General features: G+C 44.9%; 1 protein-coding gene and 1 non-coding gene across 2 annotated transcripts in view; both read left to right on the top strand.

The window, feature by feature from the left end:
- The window catches only part of HSD17B3 (hydroxysteroid 17-beta dehydrogenase 3), a 50855-nt gene extending 45477 nt beyond the window's left edge, over positions 1-5378 (top strand). The window contains exon 11 of the mRNA XM_008154622.3: positions 4930-5378. Within this exon, the coding sequence (XP_008152844.2) occupies positions 4930-5040 (111 nt within the window). The 3' untranslated portion in view covers positions 5041-5378. The remainder of the gene's footprint in view (positions 1-4929) is intronic.
- On the top strand, positions 3605-3741 carry LOC114227433 (small nucleolar RNA SNORA29). Its single transcript, XR_003613476.2, has one exon. It is a non-coding gene; the product is annotated as a small nucleolar RNA SNORA29 (small nucleolar RNA).
- Positions 5379-14158: the final 8780 nt, after the last annotated feature.

Genomic DNA, 14158 nt, shown 5'->3' with positions numbered 1-14158 from the left:
ATGTTCAGTGTGGAGGGGACGTCCCTGTTGGAATGGACACCTGAAAGGACTTTCATCCATAAGGGGGCCAAGTCAAGGCCAGGTTTTAAGGCGTTTAAGGACAGAATCGCACTCTTGCTTGGGGCGATGTTTCAGGCGTCCAGTGGAAACGCTGTGTGATCTGGCACAGGGAGAAGCGCAGGGCCCCCTACCCTGTCCATCAGCACTCGCGGCCACGGTGCAGGAGCAACGCGAAGTCCTCAGTGCTCACGCTCCTCTTCCAGGACGCCCTCCTCAGTGGCGACGCCAGCAAATCGAGCAGCACCGTTTGGAGAATAGTGCCTTTCAAGACGTAGCTTATTATTTACAATCTTCCTTGTATTGGCGATCTTCATCCCAAAATCGAAGCATGTTTCTCCCTCCAAACATGCCAGTGGATCAGGGAGTTACAGCAGCTTTTAAAGCTTACTACCTGAGGACGAGCTTTGCCCAGGCCATGGCTGCAGCTGCCGAAGGCACTGATGCAATTTTGGAAAAATTATACCTTCAGCTGCTTCTAGAGCCTTTCTTGGGCTTGGGTGATGCCACCAAGGAGGGTATGAACGGCACCTGCAGGGAGACACTCAAGCAGTTTGTCCACGATTCAAAGGATTTGCCAAGGGTGAGGAGGGTGCAGGAATCCACAGGCTGTGGTTGAGATGGCAAACAGCCTTCACCTGGGCGTGAAGGAGGGTGACAGCCATGAGCTCCGCTCCGAGGGGGCGTTCTGAGGGAGTGACTAGGAGGAGTTGTTGGAGTGGGAACAGGAATGCGGGGCTGAAGAAGAAGCCGGGGGAAAGGAAAACGCAGGAGAAGAAAAAGAACCTCTAAGAAAATTCACGGTGAAGGGTCTAGCCGAAGGTTTGCAGAGCTCAACAAGCTCCTTTAAAAGTTGTTCATTAATTTAAAAACACCAAAACGTTTTCACTTACAGAGAAGAATGTTCATGTTGCATTATCTGCTCACAAGCAAATCTATGATGAAAAAAAAAAATGTTAAAAAGCTGCCATGGACATATTTCCAAAAAGAGTGACCCTCCTCAAGAGAGCATGTCATTGCCCCTGAAGACCTGCTAGTGGGGCAGGATGTGGGGGTGGAAGACAGGGAGAGTGACGGTCCTGACCCTGTGTGCGCCCAGGCTAGTGTGTGTTTGTATCTTAGTTTTTCTGTTTGTTTTTTTTTTATTTATTTACATTGTTTATTGTTGAAAGTATTACATATGCCTCCTTTTCCCCCCATTGACCTCTGCCTGGCTGCTCCCACCCACAGCACATGCCCTCATCCTCCTATCTGTGTCCATTGATTATGCTTATATGCATGCATACAAGTCCTTTGGTTGATCTCTTCCCCCCTCTCTTCCCCCACCCCCTTCTCTCTGAGGTTTGACGGTCTGATCGATGCTTCTCTGTCTCTGGATCTAGTTTTGTTCATCAGTTTATGTTGTTCATTATATTTCACAAATGAGTGAGATCTCGTGATATTTATCTTTCTCCAACTGGCTAATTTTGCTTAGCATAATGCTCTCCAGGTCCATCCATGCTGTTATGAATAGTAAGAGTTCTTCCTTTTTTACAGGAGCGTAGTATTCCATGTTATCTTAGTTTTTAACAAAAAAGTTTAAAAAGTAAAAAAAAATTAAAATTTAAAAGTAAGAAAAAATTTATAGAATAAGGATATAAAGAAAAAATAATTTTGTACAGTTATAAAACGTGTTTGTGTTTGAAGCTAAGTGTTATTACAAAAGAAATGAAAGTTAAAAATACTAAAAAGTTTATAAAGTAGAAAAGTTAGGGGAGAAACCAAGATGGCGGCAAAGGTAAACAACTGAACTGCCGCCTCGCACAACAATTTCAAAACTACAACTAAAAGACAAAACGTCTATCACCCAGAACCATGGGAAAGCTGGCTGAGTGGAAGTTTTACAACTAGAAGGAAAGAGAAAGGAGCACAAATGCTGAAAAGCTGAGGTACGGAGGCATGCGAATCGGGCTGGTGGCGGGCGACTGGGCGCACGGCTTTTTTTCAACCCGAAGGGAAACAAGCTCCCTATCACTCTGAAATCCAGTTTCTGGGGACACACGGGGGACCCAGACGCCTACGGGGAGAAGCTGGACTGTAGGCCATCGGGTCGGAAAGTGAGGGTGACATTTTTGCAGAGGTGCACCCAGCAATCAGTGTTTACTGCTCTGGAGCGCGGGACGCGGGGACTTGGAAACGCGGAAAGGCAGAGAAGGCTGGCTGGCAGCCATCGCTGTTTGCCACGCCCTAGCCTAGTGATGCCCTGAGACCCCGCCCTGCACATTCTACAAACCCACCCAGGCTCCACACAGAGGCTTTTGCATATAAATGGCCTGCACTGTGGCAGCTTAACCAAATAAACTGCAGCTCCAGTCAGACTGCTCCAAAACCGCCAAATCCCAAGCAAAGAGGAGAAAACTGTAGTTCTTACTGTAGCTCCTGCTGGGTGGCCTCAGACAGTAGCTGACCTGCACCCCATTGGAGATCCAGAAACTAGTGTATCTAGTGGTCTGTGTGAGACGACACCAGATTTCAACTACTCTCATAAGGGACACATTCAAGAGGCAGACTCAGTGAGCACCAAAGCCCTACTGGAACAAGTCCTGCCCCTTAAACGTGTCTCCAGCACAGCAATTCTTCTGTTATAGACACGGCGGGTCCTCACGGCCGATTGGCCTGGAGGTCAATTCCTCCCAGTGACACCAACAACAATCAAGACTTAACTACAACAGGGCTGTACACACAGTCCACAAAGGGGTGCACCAAGAGTATCCATCTCAGGTAACTGGGAGGCTGACCCATTGAAACATATAGGACACCTAGCACACAAAGCTACCCTACCAACTCAGGGAAGCAGCAAAAATGAGGAGACAAGGAAACAGATCACAAATGAAAGAAATGGAGGAGAACAAACAAATGGACATAGAGTTCAAAACCACGGTTATAAGGTTTTTCAAGAATTACCTAGAAAAGGCTGATAAATTTAACGAGACCTTCGAGGATATGAGCGAGACCCTCGAGGATATGAAAAAGGACCAACTAGAAATTAAACATATACTGACTGAAATAAAAAATATTATACAGAGACCCAACAGCAGACTAGAGGAATGCAAGAATCAAGTCAAAGATTTGGAATACAAAGAGGCAAAGGACACTCCTCTGGAGAAGCAAGAAGAGAAGAGAATCCAGAAAGTTGAAGATAGTGTAAGAAGCCTCTGGGACAACTTCAAGCGTGCCAACATCAGAATTATGGGGGTGCCAGAAGAAGAGAGAGAGCAAGACACTGAAAACCTGTTTGAAGAAACAATGACAGAAAACTTCCCCCACCTGGTGAAAGAAATAGACTTACAAGTCCAGGAAGCGCACAGAACCCCAAACAAAAGGAATCCAAAGAGGACCACACCAAGACACATCATAATTAAAATGCCAAGGGCAAAAGACAAAGAGAGAATCTTACGAGCAGCAAGAGAAAAACAGTTTGTTACCTACAAGGGAGCACCCATATGACTGTCAGCTGATTTTTCAACAGAAACTATGCAGGCCAGACGGGAGTGGCAAGAAATATTCATTTCCCATTTGACTGCCACGTTTTCTCCTAATAGATTCTAGTGGCTATGCTTATGGGATAGATTAGCATTGCCATGATCTGAAGGGGGAGGATTTGTTTGTGTCCTCCTTCTGTATGAAATGGCTGAAAAAAAAAAAAAAAGAAATATTCAAAGTGATGAATAGCAAGAACCTACAACCAAGATTACTCTACCCAGCAAAGTTATCATTCAGAATTGAAGGGCAGATAAAGAGCTTCAAAGATAAGAAAAAGCTAAAGGAGTTCATCACCACCAAACCAGTATTATATGAAATGCTGAAAGGTATTCTCTAAAAAGAGGAAAAAGAAGAAAAAAGTAAAGATAAAAATTATGAACAACAAATACATATCTATCAATAAATGAATCTAAAACTCAAGTGAATTAAAAATCTGAGGAGCAGAATAAACTGGTGAATATAGTAGAATCAGGGGCATAGAATGGGAGGGGATGATAATTCTCAGGGGGAAAGGGGTGTCTGTGTGGGGGGTACTGGAAGAGACTGGACAAAAATCATACACCTATGGATGAGGACAGAGGGGGGGGAGGTAAGGGCAGAGGGAGGGGTGGGAACCAGGTGGAAAGGAGCTATGGGGGGAAAAAAGAAGAAACAACTGTAATAATCTGAACAATAAAGATTTATTTAAAAAAAAGAAAAGTTATAGCAAGCTAAGCTTAATTCCTTATTGAAGAATTAAATTCTTAAAAATAAATGTAGTGTATCTTAACTATATAGTGATTAAAAGTTTCCATAGCAAACAGTAATGTACTGGGCCTTCTAATTCACTCACTACTCACTCACTGACTCACCCAGAGCAACTCTAGTTTTGTGAGTGCCACTCATGGTAAGTGTCCTATATACAGATGTACATTTTTTATCTTTTCTACCATATTGTAACCATATTTAAAATTTTTAAATATACTTTTTCTATGTTTAGATACACAAATACTTATCATTGTGTTATAACTACCTACAGCATTCAGTACAGTAATGTGCTGTACAGGTTGTTGCCTACGAGCAGTAGTCTATACCACACAGCCTAGGCTACAGTGTAGGAGGAGGTACCATCTAGGTTTGTGTAAGTATGCTTTATGATGTTTGCACAATGACGAAATCATCGAATGATGCACTTCTTAGAATGAATCCTTCTTGTTAAGTGACACATGACTGTACTAGGAGATTTTGGGACTTAACTTCAGTAGTCAGAAGAAATATTTTTTTGAAATGATAAATATAAACTGAGATGTTTTAGTTGTAACTTCCTTGCTCTTCTTTTCACCCAGACACTCATGTTTTTGTCTATTTAAGGCGAGCTTTCTGAGCCTGATCCCATCATGGGCCATCTACAGCAGCTTGGTCAAGAAGCTACTCCTGACTCATTACACCAACTACCTCAAGAGGAACGCCAACATCAGATAGTCTGGGGGGCCTGATGGGCCATCCAGCATCATTTTCTTCACCAGGTTCTGCATTGACTGCAGAGGGTCAAGGAACAGACCATCACCCATCATCCCCTGAAGCTGGAGGTCCATGCCACAGATACAGTACCTAGAATACAATTTGTGTGCCAATTAGCTCATGTTAAAATCAAGGACAAATGGTAACAGGCCTTGAAAATTCCCTGAGCAGATAAAGCCAGTTTATTCATACAAGCAAAACTTAGTTTAGCTTATTTTGTAAGACTAAAGATGGGACTCAGGGAAGGCCGCCCCCAAATATGTCACGTTGGCATATTTATGATTTTGAATTAAAATTACTTAAATAGCAAGAGTACTCTGACCCTCCTTTGCCTTCTGTGACCATCTTTGGAAAATACAATGAGCCACACTAATTAATCTTAATATAGGTGTTTATCCCAGCACATATCAATTATGGGGAGTTGGCATTTCAACTATTGGTAGAACAACTTAAAGTGTAGACATTGTACTTATAAACCTTCACATCAAACCCTGGTGAATTTGCCCTTGGGGAAGAACTTCCACAACCAGCAACTTAAGTGAGAAAAGAAACATATTTTAGTGTATACAGCCTGGGGCAGATTTTAGAAATAACTTTTAGTTGTGTGATATAGGGGTTTTCCTGGGTTTTGAATGATAGATTGTCTACAAGCTTTTTGAGGGTCTTTATATTAAGAGAGAATTTCCTCAAAATAAAGGCCCCAAGATGTTGGGCTGGCTTATGAAACAATGGTAGAAAAGCTCTGTATTTTAAGACTTTTATACCCATCACCACTAGCACTAGCTAATAGCTAACATTTGTTGAGCACTAATAATGTGTCAGGGACCATGTAATTCTCATTGCAATGTAGGAAGGAGGAACTATTATTACTGTTGTCTTCACTTTACAGATGAGGAAACTGAGGCACAGAAAAAAACTGAGTAACTTGCACAGGTTCAGCTAATCAGTGAGTGGCAGAGCTGGGATTTGAACATGGGTCCCCTCCCAGCATATGTAGACTAAAGCGCTACAGTAGCGCCCTGCCTTTCCGGGTAAGGTTCTTTAATTGCACTTAATGGAAATGGGTGAACCCTATTCCCCCTAACCCTGTGTTTTTTACGTTCACATATTGTGAAGAGAGCTGAGGAATTGGGCTTTGCAGCCAGGCCCACGTGTCTCCACTCAACACTGACCACTTTCCCAATTTACAATTGTCTGGGAATCATTTCAGAACAGGGAGGATTGCCAACTTTCACTGCACTTTTGTTTCCGCTGAGGAGCACTGGGCTCTGGCTTGATTCTCTCCTTTTTTGTCTGGAGGGTGTGGGACCCCAAGGAACAACATTGGCAGCTGGTGGTTGTGATAGAAGCATTCCCTCTGTGTCCTCCCAGCCTTCCATCTGTGCTGCCTCCCCGCCTGCTAGAGGCCAGAGGATCCCTCTGCCACACTTGGAGCAGGGAAATAAGGTGATTATGGGCTGCTGCCTGGAAACAGCTGGGAGCTGTTGCTGGGGCTGTTTCCTGGCGTGTCATTCATTCCTTGTTCTTGTGGGATGGGAACCAGAATGCCCCACTTCAAAAAGACTCCTTTAGCCATCGCTTGCCAGGAAAAGCTGAAGACAGTCATCCAAGGGTCAGCATGATTTTAATCATCTTTGTCTGCTTCTGATGCCAAAAAAAGATGGTTACTCTCACTGTAGTTTATCCACTGTGGGTAGTGCTCAGCCTGTCTTGACTTGCTAGTGCCCTCTAATGGTCTGGGCGAGAGACTGTTAAATCTTTCTATCTAATCTTGCAGGAATTTTAGAACAGAATCCAACTTGTGGAAAGAAATCCCCCTTCGTGCCCCCCACCCCCCCAAAAAAAGTAGTTCTTTTTTAAAAAATTGAGATATAACTGACATATAACATTATATTACTTTCAGGTGTATAACATAATTATTTGATGTAAGTGTATATTGCAAGATAATCACCACAAGTCTAGATAACATCCATCACCACACATGGTTATAATTTTTTGTTCTTGTGATGAAAACTTTTAAAATCTACTCTCAGCAACTTTCAAATATACAATAAAGTATTGGTAACTATAGTCATCATGCTGTACATTATATCCCCAGGACTTATTTTATACTGGATGTTTGTACCTTTTGACCCCATTCACCCATTTCTCTCAGCACCCCTCACCCCCAAACTTCTGATAACAACCAATCTGCTCTGTATTGTTGTTTTTAGATTCCACATATAGGTGAGATCATATGGTATTGTCTTTTTCTGTCTTAGCATACCTCAATCTTTTTTTTTTTTGAGCTACCTTTGAGTGTGTGTAGATGGGTCATCAAAAAAGAAAGACAAGGAGGAGAGTTTCACAGATGGCTGACAGGGGCCAGCGCACTTAGCCATTTTGGACTCTAGTTACTTCAGTAAAATTAAAAACTTTGACTACATAGTCTATAATTTTCTATTCAGCTCTTTTAGACTATACATTTCAAGTAAGTTTTGGAAATAAACTTTCTTTCTCAATATTTAAGAAATATTTTTATTGGTTATAAACATACTAGAGGCCCAGTGCATGAAATTTGTACATGGGTAGGGTCCCTAGGCCTGGCCGGTCATCAGGGCCAATCTGTGAGGTGACCAGCAGGGCAATTGGGGCCCTTGCTCGCACCTGCATTGGTCTGGTGCCACCTGCTCTCCTGCTCCACCATCCCGCTGCAGTCCGGCTCTCATGGGGGCCCATTGGGGCCGGCAGCACATCAACTGCCACCCCCTGCCAGCACTGTGCCGATGCCAGCCATGTTCTATGCTGCCCTCTGGTGGTCAGTGCACATCTAACTCCCTGTCAGTCGAACTCCCGCCCGTGGGGACAATTTGCATATTAGCCTTTTATTATATAGGATATGCAGTAGGAAATACAATAACTATAGAAAAAAGAGAAGAAAATACAAGTCACCATTTATCCCATCACCCAATATTAACCATTCTTCATTGATTGTAGATATTCTTTTGTAAATTTTTCTATGTGTAAATGAATGTGTATGTGTGTCTAAATGCAGATTTTACATTTTGTCTTTTCCCTTATTATTACAGCAGGAGATAACCTTGTGTTAATAAGTATTCAAAAGATTATTATAGTAGTTACTTAATACTTATTCATATGATGGAACATAATTTATTTTACCATCCCTTTTGCCTGGCACTTAGGTACTTTCAGATTTAAAAAATTTTATAAATAACACTAGAGGCCCAGTGCACGAATTTGTGCACCAGTGGGGTCCCTCGACCTGGCCTGCGGGATCGGGCTCTCTGACATCCCCTGAGAGGTCCCGGATTGTGAGAGGGTGCAGGCCAGGCCAAGGGACCCCAGTGGTGCATGATCAGGGCCAGGGAGAGACGCGGGAGGTTGGCCAACCAGGGAGGGACTGTGGGAGGGCTCCAGGGTGTGTCTGGTCCATCTTGCTCAGTCCCAATCGGGCCAGACCCCAGAAGCAAGCTAACCTACTGGTCGGAGCATCTGCCCCCTGGTGGTCAGTTCATGTCATAGCGACTGGTTGACTGCCCCCTGGTGGTCAGTGCACATCATAGCAACTGGTTGACTGGTTGACTGTCTGCCCCCTGGTGGTCAGTGCCTGCCACAGTGAGCATTTGAGTAGCCTTAGCATATCATTAGCATGTTATGCTTTGATTGGTTGAATGGCCGACTGGTCGACCGAACACTTAGCATATTAGGCTTTTATTATATAAGACTAGAGGCCCGGTGCATGAAATTCGTGCACGGGGGGCGGGGGGAGGGGTGGGGGGTATCCCTCAGGCCAGCCTGCACCCTCTCCAATCTGGGACCCCTCGAGGGATGTCCGACTGCCTGATGGGATCGGGCCTAAACAGGCAGTCGGACATCCCTCTTACAATCCAGGACTGCTGGCTCCCAATTGCTCGCCTGCCTGCCTTCCTGATTGCCCCTAACTGCTTCTGCCTGCCAGCCTGATCACCCCCTAACACTCCCCTGCCAGCCTGATTGATGCCTAACTGCTCCCCTGCCAGTGTTTTTGCCCCTAACTGCCCTCCCCTTTAGGCCTGGTCACCCCTAACTACCCTCCCCTGTAGGCCTGGTCCCCCCCAACTGCTCTCCCCTGCAGGCCCGGTCACCCCCAACTTCTTTCCTCTGCTGGCCTGGTCACCCCTAACTGCCCTCCCCTGCAGGCTTGATTGCCCCCAACTGCCCTCCCTTGCAGGCCTGGTCCCTCCCAACTGCCCTCCCCTGCTGGCCTGATCGCCCACACTGCCCTCCCCTGCTGGCCATCTTGTGGTGGCCATCTTGTATACACATGGGGGCAGGATCTTTGACCACATGGGGGCAGCCATATTGTGTGTTGGAGTGATGGTCAATCTGCATATTACTCTTTTATTAGATAGGATAGAGGCCTGGTGCATGGGTGGGGGCCAGCTGGTTTGCCCTGAAGGGTATCCTGGATCAGGGTGGGGGTTCCCTTGGGGTGTGGGGCGGCCTGGGTGAAGGGCCTGTGGTGGTTTGCAGGCTGGCCACGCCCCCTGGCAACCCAAGCAGAGGCCCTGGTATCTGGAATTTATTTACCTTCTACAATTGAAACTTTGTAGCCTGGAGCAGAGCCAAGCCTCCTGCTCGCTCAGTGGCCGGCAGCCATTTCTTTTGGGGTTTGTGTATATCTATAATTGAAACTTTGTAGCCTGGAGCTGAGGCCTAGGCCAGCCAGGGCTGCAGAAGCTTTGCTTCCTCCATTGCTGAGGGAAACCCAAGCCTCCTGCTCTTTCCAGCTCAGTGGCTGCCGCCATTTCTGTTTGGATTTGTTTACCTTCTATAATTGAAACTTTGTAGCCTTGAGTGGAGGCTTAGGCCAGCAACGGCAGGTGGAAAGCTTGGCTTCCTTTGTTACCAGGGAAACCCAAGCCTACCTCCTGCTCTCTGTGGCTGTAGCCATCTTGGTTGGGTTTATTTGCATATTTGCTCTTGATTGGCTGGTGGGCATGGCTGGTGGCGTGGCTTGTGGGTGTAGCGGATTTAGGGTCAATTTGCATATTACTCTTTTATTAGGTAGGATATAACAATTTACAGTCTTGCATGTGCATCATTTTGTTGTTGTTTTGAGTATTTTTATAATGGTTTTATTAATTCATTTAGTATACAATACACCCACTTAAACTGTACACTTTGATTATTTTTATTATATTCACAGAGTTGTGCAAACATTGACACAACCAATTTTAGAATATTTCAACCCCCCACATAGAAACCTCATATCTTGCAGTTCATCCCCCTTCTATATTCCCCCTCGTGAGTGCCAGGCAACCACTATGTACTTTATGTCTCTATGGATTTGACTATTCTGGACTTTCAATATAACTGGAATTGTATAACATGTGGATTTTTATTATTGGCTTCTTTCACTTAGCATAATGTTTTCAAGGTCCATCCATTTTGTAGCATGTATAAGTACTTCCTTCTTTTTTATTGCTGAATAATATTCTATTGTATGGCTAGGCCATATTATCAGTTCATTAGTTGATGGACATGTAGGTTGTTTCCACTTTTGGGGCTATTATGAATAATGCTGCTATGAACATTCATGTATAAGTTTTGTGTGCATATGCGTTTTCACTTCTCTTGGGTATATATACCAGGAGTGGAATTGTTTGGTTGTATGGTAACTGCATGTCTAAACTTTGGAGGGACTGCCCAGCTGTTCTCCACAGTGGCTATGGCGGCAGTGTCTGAGGCTCCAGTCTCTCCACGTTCTCGCCAGCGCTTGCTGTCTTTTTGACCACAGCCATCCCAGTGGGTGTGAAGTGACATCTCATTGTGGTTTCGCCTTCCATTTCCCTGGTGGCACGTGATGTGGAGCATCTTTGCAGGTGCTTATTGGCCATTTCTGTCTTCTTTGGAGAAACGAGTACTCAGATTGTGGGCCCATTTTTAAGGGAGGTCGTCATTTTTTTTATTGACGTGTGTGCATCTTTCCATTTCTGATTTTTGCTTGAAGTAGGATTTCTGGATGAAAATATCTAAACATGTTTTAGAGTTCTTAATACTTATTACCAAGTTGTTTCTGGAAAAGTCGTATAAATGTGTACGTCCATCTTCAGCAGTTGTTCTCACCTGAGGGCATGGTTTTGTCTCTTGGGGGGGACCTGGTGTAATGCCTGAGGACATGTGTGGTTACTGCACCCCGGGAAAGAAGGGTGCAGCTGGCGTCTCTTGTAGGTGGAAGCCAGGGATGCTCTGACCACCCCACACTGCACGGCACAGCCCCTTTCTCCACCCTCGATGGACTCACCCGGCCCCCAATGTCACTAGTGCTGATGCCGCGAATCTTTGATCTTTGTTTCATGAGGGTGTTTGTCTCAATGTACCACTGTTTTCACCCATCAATTCTTGGTTTTAGAATTATGTTAAATCCCGCCTGTTCAGATGATTAGCCACTATACTTTTTAATTATCCCCCTTGGGATCAGCATGTCTGCCATTAATGGAAACAAAAGTGCGATACAGTCAATTCATTCTCGCTAGTGCTTGTTGAGGCCTACTATGTGCTCCTTATTGCTAGACCTGGGGTGGGTTACGGAACACCAACAGGACACTTACTATTACTAAGGATGTAATGATAACATAGTTACTACTGCTTTTGAGACCTACTGTGTGCTGTAGATGTGCATTTTCCCTCAGCACAGCACACATGAAGGGCGTATTGTACTGATAGCTTTAAGTGGGAGCTCACAATTGTGTAACAGAGACTTCCACAGTGGCTTTAAAAAGGAAGGCATTCATTCTCTTGTGCATAAAAGTCTGTAGGTGGGCGGTCCAGGGCAGGAAGGGCAGCTCTGTGAATGACGTTTTAACGCGCCCGGGTTCCTGCCCACTTGGCCTCTCTTCCTAGGGTCTCCAAAGGAGCAGACTGTGCGTGCCCGGTTCATTTTAAGGAAGATTCCCGGGGGGCTGTCACGTGGCACATTCTTTAAGTCTCACAGGCAGAACTCAGTGGCTCAGCCCCAGGAGCTGCAAGGCGGGCTGGCATGCCGGGACAGTGTCAGGACCTCTGTGACTGCGGGGGACAGGGCCACAGACACGGGGAGACAACCGCAGCCTGTGCACGCTCCCCTCCTCCGTTCACAGATAAAGACATGGGAGTTCAGGGACACTAAGCTGTCATAAGTGAGCTCTGCCTGATAACAAAAATTCACCTTCTTTTGGTTTAGTTATATCGCATCACCTTTCACTTCAAATTCTAATGAGGTTGCAAGGCATGAATCAAGGCTTGCACTTTTTAAAGCGCGAGACTGCGGCAGGGAGCAGTAGGCCCCCCCACCGCCCCCCCTCCTCCCCCCGCCCCATGTCTTGGCTGTGGTGTTCAAAGCTCCCCTGTGAGACCTCCTGCTAGAGCTAGGACTCAGCCCTCCTTTGGGGAGAGCGCGCGGGAGCCTGGGGGGCAGAGGCCCCTGAGGAGGGCAGGGAGTTGGGCAGCTGATCAAAAGGTTGGTTTGGTTCAACAACAACAAAAGGTTGGTTAAATCTGGGAGTAATAGAGGAAAACACATACCTTAAACATTTTAACTTAAGAATTACTATAGAAAATTCCAAACATACACAAGCAATCAGAATAGTATAAGGTACCCTTTCCATACTATTCAACAATGATCAACATCGGCCATTCTCGCTTTATCTCTAACTTCATCTTTTCCCCATCCCTCACTCAAGTTTTTAAATTCTATTTTCTTTAGGTAAAACTTACATGAATTAAAATACACTAATCTTAACTGTACAATTTTGACCAGTGGAGACAGTGTGTGGAGATATTGAACATTTCCTGAGTTCTGTCACTAGAGACTAGTTTTGCCTGTGATAGAATTTTATATAAATGAAATCACACAGTGTGGATTCTTTCATGTCTGGCTTCTCTCACGCAGGATCGTGTCTGCGAGATTCGCCCAGGTTGTTGCATTCATTACTTTTTGCTGTTGAGTATTATTTCATGTAGGGATATATCACAATTTGTTTGTTCATTCTCCTCTTGACAGATGTTTGGTTTTCCAGTTTGGGCTAGCATGACAAATGCTGCTTGAACATCTTTGCTAAGGATTTCTGTGGACATGTGTTTTCATTTCTCTTAGGTTTATACCCAGGAGTGAATTTACCGGGTCAAAGGGTAGGTGTATTAAACATTTTATTTTAACTTAAAACATATAAAAGTATAGCTCTTTGCCAGTCTTTTGATGTGGGGCCAAGTGCTTTCTTTTAAGTATGGCTCCACTGATCGGAGCTGCAGCTTGTCTTTTGGACATAAATCACACCATCGGTGACAATAAATAGTTTTTATTTCTTTAAAAAGGAATGAGAACTTAAAGACATTAAAAAGCAATCTGAACGCAGATTTTTTGGGGGGTGTTCAAAATCCCCCCAACAATTTCTTACAGTTACCTTGTCCACACCTAATTCTACTATCACCATTTTTATCAGATTGCCCGTATTGACTCTTTCCAAAGCATTCACCTTAGTTTTTATAATAATAATAATAATAATAATAATAATTTTCTTTTCATACCAAGACTTCATTGGTTTATATGATTTTTAGTTCAATTGTGTAAGTATAATAACAAACGCAACTGACAGATTTGGGAAGAACACAGTGCCTCGTGAGCACAGAGCTCGGCGGGTGGGAGAGGGAAAGGCGGCAGCAGGGAGGAGGACTAGACTTTAGTCGACATTCGACATTCGGGAAGCACTGACGGGCTCCCACGCAGGTTGTTTTGCGGAGAGAACAAAGAACGCCAGTTTGCTCTGGTTACTATTTCTGGGTGATGAGTACTCCCACATTTAGCAGCTTAACGCAGCTATCTGATGAATTTGAACAGGGTATGTTGGGAAAGACTTCTGTCTGCTTAAAGACGCAGGCAGCCTCAGCTGGGAAGGCTTGATGGATGGAGGTGACAATGGCTGAGGACCGGCATCATCTGGCGGTCTCTCTAGTTCACCTCTGGCCACGGCTGTGATCTCCCGGCCGGGACCTCAGCGGGGCCGCCAACGGAAGCCTCTCCGTGCGGCTTGGACGTCCTCCCCGCATAGACATCTTCTTA

This window comes from Eptesicus fuscus, chromosome 15, assembly GCF_027574615.1.
Source record: "Eptesicus fuscus isolate TK198812 chromosome 15, DD_ASM_mEF_20220401, whole genome shotgun sequence".
NCBI lineage: Eukaryota > Metazoa > Chordata > Mammalia > Chiroptera > Vespertilionidae > Eptesicus > Eptesicus fuscus.
This window is presented reverse-complemented; position numbering and strand designations above follow the sequence as displayed.